Source organism: Prionailurus bengalensis, chromosome E1, assembly GCF_016509475.1.
Source record: "Prionailurus bengalensis isolate Pbe53 chromosome E1, Fcat_Pben_1.1_paternal_pri, whole genome shotgun sequence".
Taxonomy (NCBI): Eukaryota; Metazoa; Chordata; class Mammalia; order Carnivora; family Felidae; genus Prionailurus; species Prionailurus bengalensis.
Window position 1 is genome coordinate 55,565,143 of NC_057347.1, and position 24,556 is coordinate 55,589,698.

Here is a 24,556-nt window from a genome sequence, read left to right on the forward strand (position 1 = left end):
GCCAGAGACAGTGATACAGAGCGTGTACAGGGACCGAGTAAAGTATCATTATAACCCAACGTCTGTGGAACATCTCTACTTGGCTGTTCCATGGACACTGGTGTCATCTGAACGACACCACCCACTTGCCCAGGCCAGAAACCTGGGGGTCCTCCTTGACACGTGAAGACCCTCCATGTCTGGCATCAGGTCCCGTGGGGTCACTTTTTTACGACCCCTCACTGTCATGCCTGGTAGTGCCATCCTCAGTCTCGCCCGCACCACTGCCAGTGGTTTTGACCCGCCCCTTCCAGTGAGTTCACCCCACAGGCACAATGCATTTTCTAAATGCAAATATAGTCCCACCCTGTTTACAACAGTTGAGTGCATACCCACTGCCCTGAAGATAAACAAGGCCATACAGACCTGTTTCCTAATTCTAAACTCATTTCTCTTGGTCTTGAAAGGCCAAGCTCGTCCCTATGGGTCTCCCTGCTGCGTGATCCTGTCAGGGGACTGAGGAAATGCCAGCTGCCCCCAGGCCAAGCCAGGGTTTACAACTCTGCAGGTGTTCACACCGGTGGCAATGTATTCGGCTGTTGAGAGGAAGACCCAATTCCAAGCTTCACTGAGGTTTCAAACGGGACCTCCTTGGGGCAGACTGACGCGTCCCTCCTTGGGGCAGAAGCAGCCTGGAGATCCCCACACCTCACAATAGCACTGTGTGTAGGGCGCTCTTCTAGAAGGAGGCGGCAGAGTGAGGTGGTTGACAGCCTGGGGCTTTGGAATGTGCCCAAGCAAAAGGTGCTACTTTCTGTCAGCTGGGGCAGACTATTTAATCTCCTTGAGCCTCTGTGCCTTCATGTGTGAGGTAGGGCTGGTCCTCATCCCCTTCTCCTGGTCACGACACAGCCGTCTGATGTGTGAACCCAGGCCAGAAGGTCCCAGTGCCAGCCAGCAAGTAACAGTGCTACAGAGCCAACACCTCTAAATCACTGACTCAGGAGTCACGGCACATCGTAAGAATGCTGTCGTTAAGAATATAGCAATTTAATGGGTCCAAGATGAAGGCTGTAAATTGTTGGTACACGGAGATCCTTCTGAAAGCCCGTATGCGCCTGCTCGTACCCGCTCCGCCTCGTCCTCCTCTGCCCTTTGTCCTCTAATGGAAGGTAACCAGTCACTGGCCGATGGAAGCCACTTCAGGATAACTGTGGTCACGTCAGTGGAGTCCCTCCATCCTCAGGTTTGCTGGGACAACTACCAAGCCTCCGCCCCTCTCCTGAGGCCCCTGCAGGGAAATGTGCCAAGGCGCCCTCCCCGGGGGGCAGCTTGGGTCCGGTCCGGGCCTGCACAGCTCCCCAGTGCTCTCTACCCTCCCAGGGCAGGGGCCCTCGCTCCCTTTCTTCTTTCCCATCTGCTGTGACTTCATAGCAGGTGAACAGGACAGAGAAGCCTCTCTACTGTTCCCTCCCCACACCCCACCCCACCGTCACCTGGGTCCTGCCTCTGGGAAGCCCTATCAGAAGAAGCCGACAGGCCAGTGTCTGCGCAAGGCTGGTCAGCTCCCCAGGCAGCTGGGAATGAGGCTGAGGCTGAGAGCCTGTCATACTGAGAGGCAAGACCTGGGTGGGCGACACCCTCCCTGTCCCCACAATACCGCCCGCTTCCTTGCCAGGAGGGTAGAAGGCCCTTCAGAATGTGCGCTCTGACCCCGTGTCCCAGTTTGGGAGGAGAGCCCGTGCAGGCTCTGCTGACCTCTCGGAGGGGGCAGGAGGCTGCTTGTGGAGTCATTCAAGACGACGCCCAGGTGAAAGTATCCTGCCTGCTGAGGAAGGGAGAGGTCCACAAGGCCCAGTCAGAGTCTCGGATCTGAGCTGCAGGTCGGGGGTGGAGAACCAGCGGCTGGCGGTGTGGTGTCGTAGGGCTGCTGTCAGCCCCACACCTCCCAGAGGCCGTTGCCCCTCAAGCCCTAGAGGCTCCAGGCATTGGCTGGAGGGCTCAGAGAGAACGCACTTGCACCCTGTTCCCGGGAAGAGCTGTAATCAGGCCCCGGGCACCCACTCCTCAGAGCTGGCAGCCGGTGGGGCGGTGGGAGAGACTTCCAGGGTTGGAGGCCTTGCTGAGGAGACAGCGGAGCCTTCAGGCTGAATGGGATGTCATATTGTAGGAGGCTTTCTTCAGGGTCTCCAGGAAGAACTGTTCATTCTCCAAGAAGTCACGGTCCTGAAAGGCAGAGCTGGCTGAGCGGTCCCCCTCTGGCTCCCTCCTGTACCCACTTCTGAGAACAGGGACACTGGCTTGCAGGACCGAGAGCAAGGTGGAGCCAGCCCTCACTCAGGGGCCCTCTCCCCACGCACTCCCTGGTTCGGGGATGCAGGGACATGGACGTGAGTGAGACAGACCAGGTCTTAGTCTGGCGAGGCCCCTCGTTAGCACATGGCTTCACCTCTCTAAGCCTGTTTATAGACCGGAGATAATAACATTACCTGCCCATAGGGCTGGGGGAGGGCAGAGGCCCAAACTGCACATACAGCTTTCCCACGGAGCCTGGCTTGCAGGAAGTGCTCCGTAAGTGATAGCTGCGATCTTTACGGTCGCAAGGTTACTGTGAGCTTCAACAGAGATGATGGATGCCAGTTACGTCCCACAGAACCAGGCCTGGAGAACGGGTCTCAGAGATGCTCACTAGGCAATCTGCACTATTATTCTGGGGTGAAGTGGGGGCTCCGCACCCCCCAGGGCCCAGGGCGTGCTCCTTCCTGCCTCCCACCAGGAGCCCTGGGCCCAGAGCCGGTGGCGGCTCAGGAGACTCACCTGCTCAGCTGTGTGTTTCAGCAGCATGAGCCTGGCGTGGAGGTGCGAGGGGCCCAGGCCGGTGGGTGGCCGGCTGCACCCGAGGGGGGTGGGGGCAGGAGCCACAGTGGCTGAAAAGGTGAAGGAGGAAGTCAGGGGCGCAGCCCAGGTGGGAGAACAGAACAGCCGCGGCTGGTTTCCTGGGGGCCTTCTCACCACCGTGGGAGGCTGCAACCTGGACAACCTTCTGGGCACTTCCACCAACTCTCCAGAGCCTTTGAGAATGTTCATGGGATCTTACCTGGCAAGTCCAATTCTAGGAATTTACTCGAGGGAAATAAGGCAGAGGTGCAGAGATGTATGTACAAACATCTCCGCTGTGTGTTTATCTTAGTGACAAAAAACAGCTCACTAAAAAACACGGAGCATAATGGACAATTCTGCTGAGTAAGAATTATGATCGGGGGCGCCTGGGTGGCTCAGTCGGTTATGCATCCGACTCTTGATTTCGACTCAGGTCATGATCTCACGGTTCGTGAAATCGAGTCCTGAGTTGGGCTCTACGCTGACAGTGTGGAGCTGGCCTGGGATTCTCTCCATCTCCCTCTCTGCTTCTCTCTCTTTCGTAATAAATACATAAATATTAAAAAGAGGAATTATGGTTAAATGTTTAATTACTGATAGGAAAACATGTTCTGTATGTACATTTCTGAATGAAAAAACTCAAGGCACAAAACATACGATGTCAAATTTTTTAAAAACATGCACAGTGTAGAACACTACACCCCAAATGTTCAAAGTGGTTTTCTCTAGAGAGGGATGTTTTATAAAACAGCGTTCCTCTCTCTTCTGTCTTACTTTGCTTTCTCTAACGGACGTGCGTTACTTGTGTAACAAGGGACTAGTGAGCGGACTCCCACGGGCCCCCCAACCCCAGCGGAGGGAGGCTGATCCTGGCAGCCGGGCCCGACCCCCAGCAGCCCAACCCAGCCCAGCCCAGCCCACTTCCGTCCTCGCCCTTTGGGAGCTACTCACCGCTCAGGCAGGACGCTGCCGGGCACTGGGTCCCAGGGAACAGCGCCGCGGGGCCGGAGGGCAGGTCCTGGCGGATGCGGTCCAGCCGCAGCCTCTGCTGGGCTAGACTCAGGTGCTCCTGTCCCCGACCCCAGAGAGAAGGACGTGGCTGTGAGGGTGGGTGACCAGAGGGGGCCGTGGGGGCCGCCGGAGCGGGGAGGAGCCTTGCCTCGTGCACGTGCTGCTCCTGCTGCCGCAGCCGCTCCTGCTGCCGCTGCACCAGCTGCAGCCGCGCCTGCTGCTCCTGCTGCACCTGCCGGGCCTCACGCAGCGCCCGCTGCCCCTCCTCAAACTTCTCCGAGGCTACCTGCGGGGAGACAGGCAGGGTCAGCCGTGCCGGGCGGGGGCGGGGGGGGGGGTGTCCCGGCTGTGCCCCCGGAGCCGAGCAGCTCAGCACCTGGCTCATGCTCTCCACCTCCTCGGCGCGGAGCCTGGTGCGCAGGGCAGCGGCGCTGACCCTCTCCTTCTCCAGCCGCAGCTCCTGCCGCTCCCGCTCCAGGGCCTCCCTCTCAGCCGCCAGCTGCTCCTCCTTGGCTCGGAGCTCACTGGCTCTGATCTTCAGCTCGGCTTGCTCCTGGAGACAGCAAAGCCTTTGCTGCCTTCTCCTCTCCAGAACCAACCGCCCCGGCCCACCCTGCATTGTTTCCTCGGCTCTGATCCACCCCGATTCTGGAGGAGGTGGTGGGGCAAGGGGTCCGAGAGGCTTGGGGTCAAGCCTCGGGGCCGCTCCTCACCGGGGGTCCAATTTCTCTGAACCCCAGCTTCCTCATTTCTAGAATATTTAAGTCATGGGGTGCCTGGCTGGCTTAGTCGGTCAAGTGTCCGACTTTGGCTCAGGTCATGATCTCACAGTTCGTGCGTTTGAGCCCCGCGTCAGGCTCCATGCAGATCGCTTGGGGCCTGCTTCGGATTCTATGTGTCCCTCTCTTTCTGCCCCTTCCCTGTTCCCATTCTGTCTCTCTCTCTAAAATAAATTAACCTTAAAAAAAAAAAATTTAGAGTATCTAACTCTTGGGAATGCAGTGAGGATTGAATAAGGGTATGTGTATAAAGCACCTAGGACCGTCAAAGGCAGTTTTTATCATATGATCATTGTTTTAATCCCGACACTCTAGGCTCTTTGCTTAGTGAATACATCCTGACGGAGGAGCAGGGAGGCCGGGGGAAGGAAAGGGCAGGGCTGCCGAGCTCCCCGCTGTCCCAGAGGCCCTGGGCCCTACCTTGGCCAGGCTGATGAGGGTGCCCTCCCGCTTGGTGTCCACCTGCAGCGCCCTCTCTGCCTCACGCTCGGCCCGCTCCTTACTCAGCTTCTGCTGCGCGAAGAAGTCGGCCCACTCGGCCGCTAGGCGCCGCCGCTCCTCCCCACACCTGTGCATGACGGACTTCTGCTCCTCCAGCAAGGCGCTCTGGGATGAGGGGGCAAGGGCACGGGGTGAGGGTCCGTGGGCTCATGGCAGGGATCACAGCGGAGCGTGGCGTGGCTACACTCACCTTGGCCTTCTCCAGCTCCTCCCGCTCCATGGCGATCTGCTGGACCATGACCTTCCTCTGCTCCTCTAGAGCGCGCTGCGTGGACTCAGCTTTGCACTGCTCGGCATTCACCCGCCATCGCTCCTGGGGGTGGGTGAGGTCTGAGGACACATGCCCCCTTGACCCTCCACCTGCCCCCACGTCTGGCCCGACTGCGCCCCCGGCAGCAGTGCAAACGCACCTGCCCCTCCCACACTATGCCACAAACACCTCGTTTCTGGAGAGGTACAGAAGGAGGGGGGCTGAGCAGGGCTCCCAGGGCCCAGCCGCTCGGATGAACCGTACCAAGGCCTGGTGGCTCAGGAACTGCCACTGAGAAGCACCGGGCCGCTCCACAGGGCCCGAGAACAGCCACGTCCCTGCTCCCTGAAATGTCAGCTACTCATGCTGCCTGCCCGTCTCCTGTCCACCGTGCAGGCGAGCGTGCCAGGGCGGGTGTGACACGGCATTCGCCGGGGCACCGGGGGCCACACAAGCACGAGCTCAGAAGCTTGACTGTGCCTGGCCCGAGGCAGGGGCTTAATCAAGTCACCAAATGGAGAACCGAATACGTATGGTTCACGCTACAAGAGCACCTATGTCTACATGTTGATGAGTCTACAGGATGCCCAGGACATCCTCAGGGGCCATCTCTGACTAGTGGGGAATTGACATTTTCTCCTTTATTGCTAACTGGACTTTTTTTTTTTTTTAATATTTATTTTTTGGGAGGGCACAAGTGGGGGAGGGGCAGAGAGAGAGGGACAGAGGATGTGAAGTGGGCTCTGTGCTGACAGGCTGACAGCAGTGAGCCCATGTGGGGCTCGAACTCACCAACCGTGGGATGATGACCTGAACCGAAATCGGATGCTCAACCGACTGCCACCCAGGTGCCCCTGCTAACTGGACTTTAATTTTTCAGTGTAACGTTCTCATGTTATAAGCTGGTACGAGATACGCAGGAGTTTGAAAACGCATCTGTTACGGCTCAGGAGGCACAGGCTTCAGTGGCCAGACAACCGTGACAGACCCAGGCGAGGTGGGCAGGCAGGGAGGCACTGCTGACACCCTGGGGTCAGCTGGGGACGCAGGCCCTGCCGGCGGGAGGGCGGCCCACCTGCTCCAGCAGCCGGCTCTGCTCCGTCAGGCGCGCCTCCGTCTTCCCCATGACCTCCTGGAGCCGGCTCCGCTCTTCCTCCATGTCCCGCTGCTGCCGGCCCAGTCTTTCCTGCAGCGCTGGGGGACCGCAGGGGGCTTAGCGCCCGCCCGCCGGCCCGGCGAGATGGGGGGGGGGGGCGGGAGGGGGGCCCCGCGGCCCACCCGGTACCTCGGAGCTGCTCGTCACGCTGCCGGAGCCCCAGCTCCCGCTCCTGGGCCGTGCTGAGGTGCGAGGCCTCCACGCGGGAGGACAGCTCGTGCAGGCTGCTGGAGAACTTCTCCATCTGCTCGATGACGCCATTCAGGGACCTGGGGGAGCACCGGGTCAGCCGGGCGCGGAGCCCCAGCACTGCCCCTCGGCTGGGCCGGGCCCGGACGGCGCACGTACCGCGTGTGGGAGGTGGCGCTGGTGACGGCATCAATCTCCCGGTCCTTCAGCAGCTTCAGCCGCTGCAGCTGCTCCTCGTGGTCCTTGCGCATCTCCAGGATGGAGGCCCTGAGGGGACCGTGGGGGCGGCACAGTGAGCACGGGGCAGCTCTGCGAGTGAGGGGGCTCGGCCATCAATGCTCCTGGGCTCTCCTCCTCCTCTGCTCCTCCAGGTGCTGCCTCTGCTTCCCTGGCTCCTTATCCTTATCTGTCCTGGGACCTCAATGCAACATCCACTCTAATGGGGAGATTCCTTCTGCTATTCAGCAAAGGACACTTTCCACAGAAAAAAAAAGACAGGTGCGTGCACAGCCTCTTCTTGTCTGGCCAATCTGAGATGTGTTAGAAGGCCTGCTCTGCCTGCATTGACTGGCTCCCCTAACGGACCCCTTCTTAGTTTGCTCTCATCGAGATCGGACATCTCATCAGCGGGATGGACACGGCAGGCACAACGCTGCAAACCCCCTCTAGACTCGAGAGCTCTGGCAGGTGAGGGGCTTGACCTGTGCTGAGTTAGGGCCTCAGGTTCTTGCTGCTGCCAGGACTTACCTAAACAGTCAGGGACCCCCCGGGCCTGCAGGGGCACCTGCCCCATTGCTGTAGGGGTGGTGGGCCCTCCCCTGAGAAGGGGCGATGGCTCACTGTGCGTGGCCTTGGTTCTCACATGGAAAAGAAAGGGTCAAGCCTGAGCTGCTATGCCTCTGCCAGGGGTCTCCACTTCCTCCGGCCGTCCTGGAAGCCGGCTCTCTCCCCGCCTGCCTGCCTGCCCGCCCCAGGTCTCTCCTTCACCGCTGCCCCTCACCGCTGTCTCTCACCGCTGCCCCTCATCGCTGTCCCTCACCGCTGCAGCTCCCGGAGCCGCTCCATCTCCTGGTCCTTCTCTTGTGCGGCGGCCGCCAAACGCCGCTGGTGCTGGGCCGTGAGCTCGGCACGGGCCTGCTCGGCTTCCTGGCACTGCGACAGATACCGGGCCGACAGCTCCTCGTGCTCCCTCCGCAGCCGCTCTTCCCGTTGCTGGTACGATGTTTCTAGCATCTTTACATGGCTTCTGCCAACAAAGCATGCAGCTGTGGGGCTTAGAGGGCGAGGGCAGATGCCCAAGACCTCTCTGAGTACATCAGCTCAGGCAGGCCTCGAGCCTCGGGATGCCCAGGTGGGAGGAGCACGGGTACCTGTGAGCACCCTCGAGGAGCTCCAGGTCTGCCTGGTGTCGCTGCTGCAAGCTCTCCAACAGCAGCTGGTGCTGGGTCCGCTCCAGCTCCAGCTTCCGCACCTGGAGATGGCGGGAGGGAGGGCGGTGGGCTCTCTGGGACACCGGGGGGAGCCTTCCAGCCCTCAGAGGGACACCCTTCCGCCCCAGCTTCGCCCCCCAGCCCGTGGCCCCTCTGCCCTTCACCTGGGCCTCCAGCTCTGCCAGCCGGGCCTGACTCTGCAGAAGGTCAGCCTGGAGCTCGGCAGTGCCACTCTGCAGCTGCACCTGTGCAGCCAGGAGCTGCCTCTGGTATTCTGTGCCCGGTACCAGGCTCCGTGCCAGGGACTCTGGCAACAGGGACTGTAGGAGAGGGCGGGAGATGTTTCTGGGGTTAGGCAGGGGACAGGGACTCAGGTGAGCCCAGCTACCTCTGGCTCTCAGCTTGCTAGGCCTCCTGGCCCCTGTGCCTGATCTGTGGCTGCAGACGGGGACGAAGACATGGCACCAAAAGGCCAAGGGCGAGGCCTTGGAGTCATCCAGTCACTGCACCTCCCCACTGGGTCTGGTTAGAACGGGTCTCCCCCCTCCCTCCGAACAACATCCTCCCAGCAGATGTTCCAGATTCCTAGACAGCCGGGAGAGCCCTGGCAGCACCTCAGCTGTGACAAAAGCTCCCGGCCCTGGCAACCTTCCGTGGGCCCGAAGTCCAAATGTTGGCTGCTACCCTGCTTCCTGCGGGTGGTCCACTACCCACCATCTCCAAAGGTGCTTCTGGGTTACTGGGGGAAATGTCTCTGTGGCCTCCTCGCAGCTGGGCTCAGAGGTGGCTGGGAAACAGGTGGCGCGGCAGCGGGACGGTGGCAGGTATGGAGGCGGCTTTCGAGACGGAACGACGGGATGCCTGCCGCCCTGCTTTCTGACCGGAGTATTCCCAGCTGCCCCTGCCTGGGTGCCATCTCTAATTCCCTCCCTGAGCCGGAAAATTAGTGCCCAACTCTGCCTGAGAGCGGCAAGGCTAGAAGCTGAGGAAAGTGCTGGCGGGGGTGGGGGGGGGTGTGCTGGTGAGCCGTCCGACATCCTGACACATGACTCCTGACAGGCTGCTGTGGCCCCTGCCCCGCGGGCCTGAGGCCTATTCCTGTTTGTCCGCCCTCCCTACCTGGACAGGCACAGAAGGCCCTGTGGTCTCCCGGGAGCTGGGGCAGCAGGCTGCAGCCTCTGAAAATCAACAGCGGAGAAATGAGCAGGAGGCCCAGAGAGACCGGAGGTCTTGCGTGTGCATTTGGGAGTCCAGCCCTGCTTGTCTCCCGGGCCCCGAAAGAAGCGCCAAGTGCCTCTGCCGCTTCCAGAGGTAACGCACCACACAGAGGAGAAAACAAACCGGTGCTGGAGAGGTCTCCACGGGCTGTTCCCCTCTGGGGGTCACCGACACGGGGGGCCAAGGCAGCCTGGTTCCAAGTCACGGGGGACCTGAGGACACAAGAGATTGGGGGGGGGGGGGTCAGTGGTGGCAAGATGAACAGCCTGCTGTGTAGGACGCAGAGAAGCACGAAGAGGGTTGGCGTGGGCAGTAAAGGAGAACATCAGGTGCAGACAGTTGACTGGAAAGGCCTGGTGGCTGGCAGTTTACTAAGAGTCAGTCTTGGTTGGGCAGAGGAGATGGGGACCTGGCTCTGAGTCCCCTTAGTCAGCGGGCCTGATATAAGGTATTAAATGCCATATGCCAAGCTGACCAACAGCCCAGCACGGCTGCCCATCATCTCTGAAGAAAGGGGCCCGTGCAGGCCCGACCCAGCCTCTCCCCCACCCTCAGCCCCCCGCAGACACACCCTGAGGTGGTGGGTCCTGCCGGTGGCTTGTGTGCCGCTGTTCCTGAGGACCCTCCAGCAGTCGCTTGCTTGACCCCTTGAGTGCTGGCAACAGGCTGGCTGAGGAAGCAAATGTTAAAGCAAAGGTGGCAGAAGGTTCAGGTTAGACTGGACGTGGCTGGGCGGGGACACGGCCTGAGCACGAAGCGGTTAGCCATTCCCTGAGCCCCAGTCTGAGCCCCTGGCCTTCTAGTCACCCTTTTTTCTTTCTTCAATTTGTTTTTGTTATGTTTACTTATTTTTTGAGAGACAAAGCACGAGGGGGGGGAGGAGCAGACAGAGAGGGAGACACAGAATCTGAAGCAGGCTCTAGCTGTCAGCATGGACCCCGATGAGGGGCTCGAACCCACGAACCATGAGATCATGACCTGAGCTGAAGTTGGACGCTTAACCGACTGAGCCATCCAGGCGCCCCGCCCCTCCAGTACCCCTTCTTGGCCCCAGTGCCTGCTAGGGCACAGTGAATGGCACTGACCATGTGTTGACAGTGCAAGTAGTGACAACCGAGGTGTTACAGACACCAGAGTTAAGTTCGAGTTCAAGCTCAAGACCTTTTTCTGGCCCATGTAGGTCTGCTGAGTTATACTGGGGCTCTGCTCACTCTCCTGCCAGGTTCAGCTCCCTTTGGGCTCCTCTCTTCTCTTGTCCGTGGTTCCCATCCACTTTGGCTCTCAGGGTCAGGGGAAAGCTTTCCTCTTGGTTTCAGATGGAGGCCAAAGCCACCCTCCTCGTTCACACCAACCCCAGGGTTGGGTTATGCTCCTGGCCTGTCACGCAACTGCCCACTTCACCTCTTCCTTGCTCTGGCCACACAGCATCTTGCTACTTCCTCTGCATGATCCCGGTCTTGCTGGTCCCTTTTACCCTCCTGCCCTCGGAGGTCGGTGGCTATCCTGCCCCCACAGACCTCCGCTCAGTGGGTTTCCTCAGGAGTTGCCCCTTAGCCACCGTCTTCTCTCACACTCCCCCAAAGCACCAGCACACGTCACGTATTTTAGCTCGGGGCAGCAGAGGCGCCAATAAATTTAGACACTGGGTTTTTTTTGGGAGCAGGGCCCTTACTCAGAGGCACCAGGATGGCCGTGCTTTCGTCACATCAGGGCACCCTCTTTCCCTGCCTGATCAAGTCAGCCCTTGTCCACACGGCAGTCAGGGTGCGTCAACGACCTCCTGGTCCCCTCATGTCTGCACCTGGGCAAGAGCGGGGAGCCGGACGCTCTCTCTGCCTCACCCAGGTAAGTAGAGAGGCACAGCTAAGAGGCGATGTGGGCTGGCACTTGTGACCGAGGCGCCGACATGGGCCCCCGCCCCCCCACCGCCCGGCCCTCCCTCCGCTAGGCAGCAGCCCAAGCCTGTACCTGCTGGAAGGGGGACTGCCCGCTGCCCCCACCAAGTGCTGGCCTCTGGAGGCCTCGGTGTGCTCCTCTCGGGCCAGACCTCGGGACTTCTTCCGACACAAGGCATAGCTCAGCCAGTCCTCTTCCTCTTTCTCCTTCGATGCTCCCAGCTGTGAAGGCTGGCCGGCTTTGGCAGGGAAACCCGCACCCTCTGGAGCCGGCTTGGCCCCCGGAGAGGAGGTGGGCAGTCCAGCTGGGGCAGAGTGCTGGCTCCTGGGAGGGGGCGCGGAAGGAGTGGAGAGCGCCTCCCCTCCCCTCTGAGCCTCTCTGGTGGGGGAGGGAGGGAACAGGTCCTCGTCCTTCAGGCCCAGCCAGTCAGCTCCTCCCTTCTTGGGGTGGGTGGGGCTGGCGGCCACTGGGGTGCTCCGTTTGGAGGCTGGTTCTCCCTTGGGGCCTGCGCCACCTTCTGCTGAGAACCTACTTCAAGACAGAGAGGAGGAGGTCTAAGGCAGGGCAAGCCGTCCATCCCGCGAGCCCCCTGACCAGCCTTTCCCTCCGCTGCTTGGGGGTGACTGTGAGTGAGAGGTTCCCCGGGGCTCTGTGCAGCCAGCCCGACACCCCGTTGAGCACAGTGCCCACGCCAGCTTGGGTGGCAGGGCAGTGGCCAGCTGAGTGCCATTACTAGAACACCATCAAACGCACGTCCTCAATTCCACGACGTGAACGGGGGACAGTTTCATTTGCAGCAAACAGGACCAAATCACAGCCGTGGGCACACTTGTCCAGAGAAAATGCAGTTGGGTCAAGTGGTTTTAGGTTTTCCATTAACATTTTATTACCTGTCCATTTATTTGGCCACTGCCTGGAAGTGTCACTGGCCAGTGGCAGCGGGTTGCGAGGTCTAAGAACACCCGGGGACTGAGAAAAATGTCAGTGTGTGTGGCGGGTTATTCAGATACAAAGAGGCTGAAAAGGCCAACATGGCATAACGCCAACATCTGCTGAGTCTGGGCGACGGATCGGCAGTGCTTTGTACCGGTCTTACAACTTTTCCGTCAGTTTGAAATCATTTCAAAGCATAAAGTTTAACATCTATATGGGGAGGAAAACCCCAAATTCAGAAAATTCTATCCACTAACTTAATGTTTTATGGCACACTGGGACGAGCCTGCGGCCAGGCATCGCGGCGGGCCCCAGAGCAGTTCCTGGGGAGCAGGGTGTGAGAAGCCACCGAAGGTTCTCGGTCTCGCTACCCCAGGGATTGGACATTCCTCGGGGAGATCTGCTGACATTAGCTGTTTGTGGCTTTAAGGGCTCCAGGCGGAGTTGGGGTCCCCTCTTGCTTTTCCTTCCAAGGAGGCTGGAAGGAAACGGGCCTGTGTGGGTGGGACGGGGCAACCCCCTCTTCTCCTTCAGCACCCACAGGGTGCCACCCCTCCGTCTTGTATGCCGTGGTTCCCAAACTGGGGCACTTCCTCCTTCCCAGTGGGCACCTGCCCCCAAAACCAAGCTCCCAGCAGGCCCTGCTTACCTGACCGACTGCCGGTGGGACTGTCGGCCCTCGCAGGAGCCCACAGTGGGCTGATAGGCCCCAAAGGTGAAGTCCTCATCACCCCAGGGATCTTCTTTGTCTGAAAATGAAGAGGCTTGTGATCTAGAGCAAGGGAGTCAGATTCTTTTGTGGCTGCAGAACACTGTTTAAGAAAAAAAAACAACAAAAACTGAACTGGCAGGGGCGCGTGGGTGGCTCAGTTGGTTGAGCGTCCCACTTGGGCTCAGGTCATGATATCTCACGGTCCGTGAGTTCGAGTCCTGCGTTGGGCTCCACACTGTCAGCTCAGAGCCTGGAGCCTGCTTCAAGTTCTGTGTCTCCCTCTCCCTCTGCCCCTCTCCTGCTCATGCTCTATCTGTTTCAAAATTAAATAAATGTTAAACAAAAAAAACAAAAAAAAACCTGAACCGGCAGCTTGATGTGTCAGGCAAGTGAGTAAAGAGGAGGCCGCTCTGGGGAAAGGCAGGGGTACAGCGCTGGGCGTGAGCCCAGCGTCTCGGGGTCTGGCACACAGGGCATCATCTGGGAGTGGTGACGGAGGCACTGGCGGGGTCCTGCCCCAGACAGCCTTTGGATGAGGCCCGGTAAGCCGCGTGTGTTTTGAGAATGACTCCCAACACACGGCCCATGGGCCAACGCTTTGAGAAACCGTGGTCTGGATGATGATTTTCAAACTGTGAGCTGCTATCCATCAGCCAGAGCCGATTTTTTTTTTTCAACATTTTTATTTACTTTTTTTTGGGACAGAGAGAGACAGAGCATGAATGGGGGAGGGGCAGAGAGAGAGGGAGACACAGAATCGGAAACAGGCTCCAGGCTCTGAGCCATCAGCCCAGAGCCCGACACGGGGCTCGAACTCACGGACCGCGAGATCGTGACCTGGCTGAAGTCGGACGCCTAACCGACTGCGCCACCCAGGCGCCCCAGCCAGAGCCGATTTAATGAGTCACAACCAATGTGTTTATAAATCAAGTAGTGCCCAGATAAAAAATAACAGAATGCTGAACACGGTAGTTGTTATTTCGTGACACTTTTGTCTTAGTCATAATAATGTGTGTGTGATGTAAAGCTTCTAAAAAAACCCTTTTTTTTTTAATGTTTATTCATTTTTGAGAGAGAGAGACAAAGAAAAGTGCATGTGGACAAGCAGGGAAAGGACACAGAGAGGGGGACAGAGGATTTGAAGCAGGCTCCACACTGACAGCAGAGAGCTGGATGCGGGGCTTGAACTTACAAACTGTGAGATCATGACTTGAGCCGAAGTCGGTTGCTTAACCGACTGAGCCACCCAGGCGCCCTGTAAAGCTTATCTGTTATTATGGGCTGTGGTAGAAATGTGGTCTAGGGGTCCCCCACCTCGCCTCCCCTACCCCACGAGCCTCCTCACCCTGTGGCCTCTGGAACTTCTTGTCCAGCTTGAACTCCCTGTGTTCCCCAGTGCCCGGGCGAGCCAGGAGTTTGGTGGCAGTCCCCCGACCCAGCAGCTCATCCAGTCTGGAGCGAGCAGGACGGGGCCCTTCCCTGCAGGACGGGACACACGCAGGAGCACGTGAACATGAGGGGCTCCTGGGGGTGGGGGGCGTCACTGGACCCACTCTCTAGCTTTTCCCAGGACCTGAAGTGTGGCCAGCGTTTCTCTACTTATAAGGACCCTTACTGGTCTCCCATCTGCTTCCTTTCTGCTGTGGGGCTGTCTGCAAAGCCCAGGGTGGCCATGATGTCATCCTCCTCATCAAATAGCACTTCTTCTTTCTTTCGGACCGGGGTGTCCCCAGGAGTTAGAGGAATAGAAGGACCTAGAACACAGAACACGGGGCGCAAGGCCCATGGCCCACCATGCCCTCAACCGTGCTGTCTGAATGGGTCGAGGGGGGTGTTTCTCTGTAACCCGGACCTCTGGGTGTGACAGCAGGCGTTGCACATGTCCGGTCTGCCCATAGGACCTGACTGCCCCCCCCCCCCCCCCCCCCCCCCAGCCCAGCATCACGCATCCCACCTCCCTGTTTGGAGAGACCGATAATCCCTTGGTCCAGCATCTGAGGGCTATGGTCCTGGCCTGGCAGAGTTCCGGCTCTGTACTGCAGACTCCAGCCAGCCTGCTGCCCACTGCATCTACCCCAGGACGTGTCACAAGCCCACCCTCCCTACCTTGATCTCTGACTGGGGCTGTGCCCTTTTCGGAAGCCAGTTTACTCTCTGTCCTGGGTGGCTTCTTGGTGGTTCCTTCCTCATCATCGGAGAGAAGTCCCGCCAATGGGTCTTCCAAGTCTCACGGCCAGAAGGGCAAGCACAAGTCAGACTGCACGCTTCGTTCAGAGAACAAGCCCTGCTAGATTTCTAGCTATTCCCACACACGAACAGGCCGCTCAGCACCCCAGAGGACACAGACCAGGCTCAGTAAGGAGACAGGGAGCTGGAGAGTGGGCTCAGCCTGCAGTCCAGCATGGCGGGCCCCGAACTGCCTGTGCGCCGCCCCAACTCTGCTGTCTGTACAGCCTTCTGGAAATGTCCCCAAGCACCAGAAGTGAGGTAAATACAATGTTTGTGCATTTGGAAAAGGAAAGGGAATTCTTATACTTTATAAAACCTTCAGTTTGATGTCTGGCTTCAAAGTCCTTGCAAATAAGTTACTCCAGTCTCCCAGCCACTACAACACAATCGGTCCCTCCCTGAATTCCTGAGGACTTGAACCAGTGGCACCGGCTGTCTGCTCCTCCTCTGACAAGCGTGGCAACCTGACCTTGGGCAAGCAAGTAGGCATTACCCAGGTTCCTCCACTCTTAAAACCAAAGTGACCCAGAAGCGTGACCACGGGGCCTGTGGTACCTTCGAAGGAAAACTTCCTGTACTGATGCCCAAAGTTGCTGGGAGAGGGAGGGGACTTCTTGGCAGGAATGGTGTCTCCTGCAAGAAGCAAACAGAAGGCAAGGTCACGGGCCTGGGCCTCTCCCAGCCAAGGTCCTGCCACACCGTGACAGGGACCCCGGGGTGGTGTGCGCTTCTCTCTGGGCGTGCTGAGGGCTCATGGCCGTGGAGACTGTTCTCCCACAGGATTCTGCCAGGGAAACGTGGTCCGAGGCCACCTCCCGCCCCTCCGTCACATGTCATCACTTCAAACAGAGTCACAGACTTGGGAGGTACACGGGCTACCACCAAATTCCCCAAATTAACTCAGGTGGTTTTTCCAGGAGCTGCCATGTTGCACTTAGAGGCACTGGAACCACAGGAGGCAGAAGGAAGCTGTCCCCCCACCCCCCACACCACAAACACTCAAATGCCCCCCCCCCCCCCCACAGAGAAAACCCACAGCAGTGACAGCTCCCTTCCGAGTATCTGCCAAGTCCCCAGAATGTCCAGACACCAGGCGCTCTCTCCCACTCGCCTTTCTCACTGGCTGTTAATAGGCCGGCAGATTTAGGATGACTAGGCAACTCTTCTTTCCCAGAGCCCTTTGCAGCTCTTTTGCTAGAGGCCGGATCGGACTTCTTCAGACCCAAGAGATCGGCATCCATGTCGTCCAGATCCTGGAAAAGCGGGAGGGAGGGAGGAATCCCCACGGGTGCTTGGCTAGTGGCCGCTAAACATCCCTGTGCTCTGCACAGCCTGGTGGTGACACTGCCGCCATATTGCACGGGGGACACACGGGGACTTGGTTTGGGGAACTGACCCCAACAGGGGTAGAGAACAAGGCCAGAGGCCAGGCCGAAGCACAAAGTCTCCACTGGCTCGGTCCCTGATAAGCCCCCTGGTCTCGGATGGTACCCCTACCACCATTTCGGCCAGGGGCACTAAAACCTGTTTGCTGGTGCTTCTCCCACAGGCTCAGTAAGCGGTGAAGCTCTATTTATGGTGGGAACAAAACTGCATGATCCTGGGGTTGGGCTGTGAAAAGGGGCCCCGGGGCAACATTCAAGGAGTCCTTAGCCCGCCTGGGTCAGAAGAGCCTGAGTCAGAAGAGGCAGAGCGTGATGAAGATGCTGTTCCGGGTCAGTGAAGGTTCTCTGGTGATGACACAAGCCACTAGGCACCCAGCCAAGCGTCTCCTGGCCACCACGGCCCCTGGTACAGACTCGCCAAATGCTGATCCTCTTAAGGGGACGAGGACTTCGATCTGGGAGGATGCTTGGCAGCCCGGGGGCAGAAGCGTGAGGGACAAAGGGGAACGAGAAAACTACGCAGGAACGAAGTGAGCTGGGAGAGAAAACTGAACCAAAGGTAAGCAGAGCAAGCTGGGGGACAGGGGCCCAGCTTGTGGTTCTGGCGTGAGACTCAAAGAGTCCCCGCCGGCAGCAGAGGCAGAGGACTTGGGGGTGGCCGCCAAGGGTGCCAGCCAGCTGGCCTCGGGGAAGAGAGATTTCAAGATGAGGTTAAAGAGGCTCACTATGGAGTCAAGAAGGGAGCAGACTCTGATTCTTCGGCCCCTCCCGCCCCCCCCCCCAAGGCTGAAAGCAAACGCTCGCCGGGGACGTGGGTTAACCAGAGGGGCAAGAGACTGCTGCTCGACGGAAGGGCAGGGGGGAGCAGAGGCGACCTAAGGTTTCAGACCCCAGCCAGGCCACCTGCACCTTGGAAGATTATCTTATAAACTGTACAGAATTTAGGTCTTAAAATTCCATTGCCAAGCTTAGCTTGGGGCTTGATCCAACGAGAGCACAGCCAGACTGAAGGGTATTTGGCAGGGGATGTGGAAAGAAATACAAACAGTTAAGAAGCAGCATTAGAGGAGTCTCTCCTCCTCTCCCCTCAGTGGTGGTGTTGGTACAGGGTCGCAGCCCGGAGTCTCTGGGAGGAAGCCAGCCCCACTGCACTAGGGGCCTATCGCATGAAGGTGTCTCTGGGTAGCGAATCTCTATAAACCAGGAAAACAGACTTCTATCCAGAGGGACAGGGAGGGCAGCAGCTCATAGATGAGCTCCATTCTTGACTAGAAAGGGCTCAGAAACACGAATTGCAGAGGGAGAACCACGAGGGAGAAGAAAGGCTTGGCATGGAACACCTGGGTCCTGCCCCGGGTCCCAGAGCTGTGCAAGCGGGTGCCTTACCTTCATGGTCTGGAGGAGAGCCTGCGGGTCTGCGTCTGAGATGTCTGAAATCTAAGTGCGCAGGACAGTAAGGATGTGTTAGTCGAGGACCACCAAAGCTCGGGGGTCTAGCTCCTTGTGGCCTTGCTTCTCTGAGGGCAGAGCTCGGCCGGTGCGGCACAGATAGGAGGTCCTGCCTTCACCTGGGACTTAAGGGTAGTCGGAAGCCAAACCTCCCCAGGTGTGGAGACCCAGAAAGTGCTGCCGCTTTCTGTCCCTCCCAACTGGAAAGAACCCTTTCATTAATGGGCTCAAATTATGCTACTTCCCAGGGGCACCTGGTTGGCTCAGTAGGTTAAGCGTTCAACTCTTGATTTCGGCTCAGGTCACGAGCTCATGGTTTGTGGGATTGAGCCCCGTGTCTGGCTCCGTGATGAACGTGGAGACTGCTTGGGATTCTCTCCCTTTCCCTCTCTCTCTCTGCCCCTGGCCTGCTCGCACACTCTCTCTCAATCTCTCTCAAAATAAATCAACTTATTGTGACAGGAGGCCCAGTTACAAAGGGCAACACAAGCTCTGCTCTCCAGTGCATCTCACTGGTAGGAAGGAGAAGCATGTTGGGTCCACAATGGGGTCCACTTGGCGGCCTTTGGGTATCATTTTAAAAAACACACCGGCGGGGCGCCTGGGTGGCTCAGTCGGTTAAGCGTCCGACTTCGGTTCAGGTCACGATCTCGCGGTATGTGAGTTCGAGCCCCGCGTCGGGCTCTGTGCTGACTGCTCAGAGCCTGGAGCCTGTTTCAGATTCTGTGTCTCCCTCTCTCTCTGACCCTCCCCCGTTCATGCTCTGTCTCTCTCTGTCGCAAAAATAAATAAACGTTAAAAACAAAACAAACAAACAAAAAAACCACACACCGGCTTTGCAGAAACTACTAAACCCTTCTGTGAGAAACCGCCCAGCCACCACCCATTTCGCTGCTTTTAGGGATAAGCAGAGAGGGTGGGGGTAGGGTGGGCCAGGCTCACCTCAGCATCAGGTCCTGTCAGGCCTGCTGTGGTGCTGAAGGCACAGTCTTCCAGGAGGAACCTGCAAAGATGCGGAATTGGGACCCACCTGCAACCCCAGGGCACTAACTGATTCCAAGAAAGGAAGGTAGCTTAGAGAGTAACCAGTGAACCCGTAAGACTTCTCCGGGAGAACAGGACAGAGCTGCTCAAAGGAATTTCACAGGCCACCTAAGGCAGAGATTTTCACTTTTTCTAAAGCAGGAGAGCCCCTTTAAAGACAATCCGGTAAACACTCGTGGTGAGCACAGGATAACTACAGACTTGTCCGACTGCTATGCGGTACATTTGAAAGTATTTTAACACTGTGTGTCAGCTGTACTTCAAAAAAAAAAAACAACAGCCACAAGATTGAAAAAATAAATAACCAAACTGTTCAAAGCAACAGATAAGAGAGAAAAACAGAATTGTTTGGCCAAGATGAAGGTGGAGGGTGGAGAACTCCTAAAACTCCCTCCCATCGCTCCATGGTCAGGAGCACTTTAGAAGAATAAGCAATCTGAAAGCCAATTCTTTTATTCTGGGGGAAAGAAAATTGAGGCTCAGAGAGGTTCAGCAATCACCCAAGACCACACAGTAAGTCGTACATGCAGGACTAGCAGCCAGGACTTCTGAGCCCTGGTCAGTTCTCTTTCTACCCTTCAGGCTTGTTCACGGACCGGGAACAGGGAGAAGGGAAGAAATCAGTGACAGCAGAAGTAGGGGAGAGAGGAAGTGGAAAGCGGGGTGAGGAGGCAAGAGCATTTGGACCGAAGGGGCCACAGCCACCCAAGCCAGTCCTGCACTTACTTTGTTCTAGCCCTTGAAGAAGGGAGCGCCTGGGTTACGGCCATGGCATCTCGGGCTCGGGAAGCTAGTTTCACAGGCTCCTCGGGTAGTATCACTGGAAACACACACACACACACACACCAGAAGAGGTGCCATTTGGCTAGGGAACTGGAGTCCAGATGAAAAGGACTGAGAGTTCCCCACCAAGCTCCCCAGAAAAACCTTCTTGCAGGAAGGTCAACCCTGAAAGCCAACTGGTGCCGGATGAAGAGCCCAACCCCACCACACTGCAGGGAAAGGCAGAGAGAGCGATGCCCTCCGCCACCCAAAGCTCTTGGCCGAACACAGGGCTTGGGATCCATGGCTTCTTCTGGGCTGGGTGCGGGGAGCCTCAGCCTGGCTGTCCCCGGTGAGCGTTCCAGGACCCTGAAGCCCTGCTCCTCAGGGCAGATGCGGACACACAGGATAAGGACCTCGTATCCAGAATATATAAGAAACTCCTACAACTCAACAGTCAACAGACAACCCAATTTCAAAAAGGAGCTGATTAGACCTTTCTCCAAAGAAATGCAAATGGCCAATCAACTCATAAAAAACAGATTCGGGATCATGAGTCATCAGGGAAATGGACATCAAACCCACAATGAGACACCACTGCACATGCACTAGGATGGGGATAACCAAAGAGACAAAGTAACAAGTCCTGTGTGAAGATATGGAGAAACTGGAACCTTCGTATCCTGCTGGCGGGAACGTAAGACGGAAAATGCTTTGGTGGCTCCTCAAAAGTTAAACATCGAATTACCATGCAAGTGATTCCATTCCTCAGTAGACACCCGAAAGAACTGAAAACACATGGCCACTCAAAAACGTGTACATGAATGTCCCTAAGAGCGTTATTCATCAGAGCCACGCTGGAACGTGGAAACCATCAGAATGTCCAGCACCTCAGGAGCGGATCAGCAAAACACGGTCCGTCCACACACCGAAATACCGTCCAGCCACAGGAAGGAATGGAGACAGGAACGGTGCAGGCGAACCTCGCGAACACCACGGTGGGTGAACGAAGCCACACGCAAAAGCCATGGGTGATGTGATTCCATGTTATACCACACGTCTCCAACAGGCGAGCCCATAGGGAAGGAAAGTGAATAAGTGGGGTTGAGGGAAGGGAGAGTAAGGAGTGACTGCTAATGGGCATGGGGTTTCTTTACGGGGTGATGAAAATGTTCTGCAATTAGACCGTGGTGATGGTTGTATAACTTTGTGAACACACTAAAAGCCAGTGAAATGTGTACTTAAAGGGAGTGAATTTTATGTGAATTAGATTTCAATTAAAAAAAAAAAAAAAAAGGATAAGCCTAAAGCAGGGGATTCTGGAAAAGGGGCACTTACTCTCATCCCCCAAGAGGTCCCCGAGGACATCATCAATGGAGCCTAGAACAGAAAAGGAGGCAGCAAGACTTCAGGAGGAAACAAGAACGTCCTCACAAGTTTCACATCTTGAGACCTCATCCCAGCTCCAGACTCCTCAACACCAGAGTGCTCAGATGCGGGGGCCTGGGCCCAGCTCTCTCTTCGCTGGCCACGAGGTGTTTCCTGATTCTCTGGCAACAGACCACAATGCCTTCTTGAAAGACCCCAGGGTAGAAATCAAAAATCACGTTCTCAAAGGACGATGCTGAAGATTTTCAGGAGAACCGACATCCTAGGGGACACACTGGCCAACGAGCCAGTCTTCCAGACCCTGAATAAAGCCCGGCGAGCTTCCTTGGAAAAGGTGTCCAAGATTTCTAGGCACACACGAGCTTCTTTCACACCAACAGCCTCCTTGTATCCTTCCACCTGAGACCTCCTCCTCCCCCCAGAACTGGTCTGGAGGCACACCTCCTCGGCCACTTTCCAAAGGAGGCACATGGGGGAAACCCAAAGTACAAACACTGAATTAGTTCTCGAATCCAGCTTAAATGCCTTTACCACCCTTAATCCCAGCTGTATACTTCTGGATACAGAGCCCAACAAGAAGTTTTTCCCAAGCCCCATCCCTTGTTTATTTCCGGATTACTCTGAGGGCCGACAGGCAGCACAGGGAGTTCCCTAGGCAGACCAGAGCCACCTGTGTAATTATGGCAAAATCAGCAAGTTACAGGCACGTCCAAGTTGTTTGTGGATGAAAGGTTGGGAAATTATTTTTGGCTTAAGGCTGATGTTCCATTTCTCCACTCACCTTCTTTTCTTTCTTTTTTTTTTTTTTTTTTATAACAAGGATTTTCTTCTCTTTTTCTTCTTCTTTTTTAAGTTTATTTATTTTGAGAGAGAGAGAGCACATGCAGGAGAGAGGCAGAGAGACAGGGAGAGGGAGAGGGAGAAGAAGAGAGAGAGGGAGAGGAGGGGGGGGAGAGAAAGAGAGAGAGAGAGAGAGAGAGAGAGAGAGAGAGAGAATCCCAAGCAGCTTCCACAGTGTCAGCACAGAGCCCAAAATGGGGCTCGAACTCAGAACTGTGGGATCATGACCTGAGCTGAAATCAAGAGTCGGACGCTTAACTGACTGAGCCACCCAGGCACCCCTCGACTCACCTTTCAATCCCTTTTTGGTTTTTGGTGCCTAAAATGGGGGAAAAAAAAAACCCTAAGTTAAACAGTGAACATGGCTGAAACTGAGAATACAGAATAAATTGCTTTTGCCAAGTCACCAGAGGAAAAGGAGCACCAATCGCATTTAGAGACAGAAGCTCTTTATACTTTCCTAGAGTTTCAGACGATAGACTCATTCGGAGCATGGAAACAGCCCCCACTAACCAGCAACGGATGCCCCTGTGGGTGCCATCTGGTGGGCAGAAGTCTCCCTCTTCCCTGATTTCCAGATGCCACGTGCAAACCCTCCCGGGCAGGATGTAACATAACTGGGAAGGGTTTCCCTTCTTCTGTGTCCCTGACTTCTCCACACCAGCAAGAGACACTTAAAAATGCTTCCAGCTGACCATGCAGAGGCTCAGAAGTCTTGCTCATTGTGTAAATCAGATATCAATTCTACTTCCCATCATTCTTCTCTTGGGACCATATCCTGGTCCTTGTCAGCCAGCCCCGAAAGTCCCCCATGCAGTCAAGATCTTGGGGGGGGGCGGGGAATGTAGGGTTGCGTCTGCATTCTGCCTACCATCTCAAGACTCTGGGAGCTGCTTGTAGCTTGTTCACAGTGCTGTCCAGCTCATTTGAATTCTGCCCACATCAGGCTCATCCTCCCTAATGAAGAAAATTCAAGTGGTTGCTTAAAAACAATGTAGTTTTAACAGGGCTTGGGCCCAAGGCCCATCAAGGCTTCTGTCTCTCTACTCATTTGAGAGGTCAAAACCTAGCTCGATAAATTAAGAATTCTTTACCGGGAGAGCAACTTAGATGAGAAGCAAAGTGCTCTGGATGACTTAATGAGCTGAGATTACTCACATAAGGTGGGGTGGTCCTCATGTCTCACCCTGAAGGAGGATGCAGGAGATGATGGGTACCCATCTCAGGAGGAAGGTGGGTGCCACTCACTGTGGCCACTAGGCATTCCCCGCCAACACCCATGACTACTTTCTCGGCAGCATTCAGCACAAAGAGTGGATGTGAGGCTGCTTACTCCCTAACACTATTTTCACCAATGGCAGAAATTTTCCCCTTCAGGCTAACTGTAAATCCGACTTAGCCCATTAATAGAGAAGTGTTTTACTCAGACTGTCACTCTCTCCTTCCCCATCCTGACCATTAATTACCAAGACAGACCTTCCCATGCCTTGGAAGAAAGGAGTCGGAGGGGGTCATCTCTGGTGTTGCCGGTCCTGTTAATAGAATGCAAAGTTCATCTAGGATTAGGTACAGGGGCCACTCTGAATGTTTGTGTTGCTCTTTCTTTGTGATGGCAGTTTTCACGACCTACAAGTCCAAGCACGTTTTGTCTCATAGATCACATCCAGGAGTTTCTTCCATCTCCTAGGGATCCTGTCCCAGCCTCCCAGACCGCGGGAATCTCTGAGAAGTTTGCAAAGGCCAAAGGGCCACAGAGTACCATCGCGTCATCGCCTCGGCTCAGCCAACTCCGTCCGTGTCTGGCATTTTAAAATCCCGAGCCCGCCCCTTAGCAAGGGCCCGCCGGGAGTCGCTCCACGGTCGGGAGACTCCGCGCCCCTCCCTGCTTCACCCCCTCCACGCGCCCACCCCAGCTCAACCCGAGCGCCACCTACTCTCCTCCCAGCCCCTGAAATCCCCCGGGTTACGCGCCGTTCCCCGCAGAGGCGCAGCCGCTGGGGCCTGTCCCAGCCATAGCCGCTGGTCAGGACCCCACTGGAGCCCAGCTCGCCCTGGTCTCTCGTCGGGAGCCCCGCGAACGCCAATCTCTCAGTTGCGCGGCCCTCGGAAGAAAAGTGAGCCTCGAGGCATCCTGGGAGTTGTAGTCCTAGGTCCGGAGCCAGAGGAGCAGGGGACGCCAAGATAAACTACATCTCCCAGAGTGCCCGTCGCGGCCGTTAGTCGAGGCCAGGCCTGTTTGCGGCCCGGCGCGTTGCTAGGAGCTGCCTCCACGCCACTTGTGGTCCTGTTAACAGAATGGAGGGCGCCCGCTCCAAGGCCGGTCGGATTCTTCCTCTGGTCCTCCTTCCAGGACTGCCGGGACCTGGGTTCCAAGACCGAACACTTATCCTTCAGCACTCATCCGAAGGCTGACTCGTGACCGGGTGAAGGACGTGAGAAATGTGCTAAGACTGGAAAATTGACGTGTGAAACCATCAACAATTATCTACGGATCCCACACCCCGAAACTTAGGGAAGTGTCTAT

The 24,556-nt window shown here is 56.8% G+C and overlaps 1 protein-coding gene across 11 annotated transcripts; it reads right to left on the minus strand.

Moving 5' to 3' along the window:
- Positions 1–1,008: 1,008 nt before the first annotated feature.
- FBF1 (Fas binding factor 1) lies at positions 1,009–24,260 on the minus strand. 11 transcript variants are annotated; one of them, XM_043585610.1, is made up of 31 exons: positions 23,967–24,258; positions 23,509–23,564; positions 22,904–22,989; positions 22,324–22,351; positions 21,142–21,183; positions 19,768–19,861; positions 18,940–19,000; positions 17,935–17,985; positions 16,275–16,416; positions 15,719–15,796; positions 15,041–15,160; positions 14,550–14,688; positions 14,280–14,413; positions 12,872–12,971; positions 11,362–11,820; positions 9,965–10,063; positions 9,517–9,605; positions 9,295–9,353; positions 8,340–8,495; positions 8,116–8,216; positions 7,785–7,991; positions 6,905–7,012; positions 6,686–6,825; positions 6,476–6,594; positions 5,341–5,463; positions 5,070–5,255; positions 4,247–4,423; positions 4,019–4,156; positions 3,811–3,928; positions 2,797–2,906; positions 1,009–2,205 (listed from the first exon to the last, which is right to left on the minus strand). In XM_043585610.1, exons 3-31 carry the CDS (start codon positions 22,904–22,906, stop codon positions 2,122–2,124), a joined length of 3,465 nt encoding a protein of 1,154 aa, XP_043441545.1. In that variant the 5' UTR covers positions 22,907–22,989; positions 23,509–23,564; positions 23,967–24,258; the 3' UTR covers positions 1,009–2,121. The 11 variants fall into 11 exon arrangements, 10 of the variants coding, with proteins under 10 accessions (XP_043441545.1, XP_043441536.1, XP_043441538.1 ...); XR_006298016.1 differs by lacking the exon at positions 23,967–24,258 and having other exon boundaries at positions 1,009–1,141; positions 1,738–2,205; positions 3,811–4,156; positions 19,768–21,183; positions 23,509–23,901; XM_043585601.1 differs by having other exon boundaries at positions 3,811–4,156; positions 19,768–21,183; positions 23,967–24,260.
- Positions 24,261–24,556: the final 296 nt, after the last annotated feature.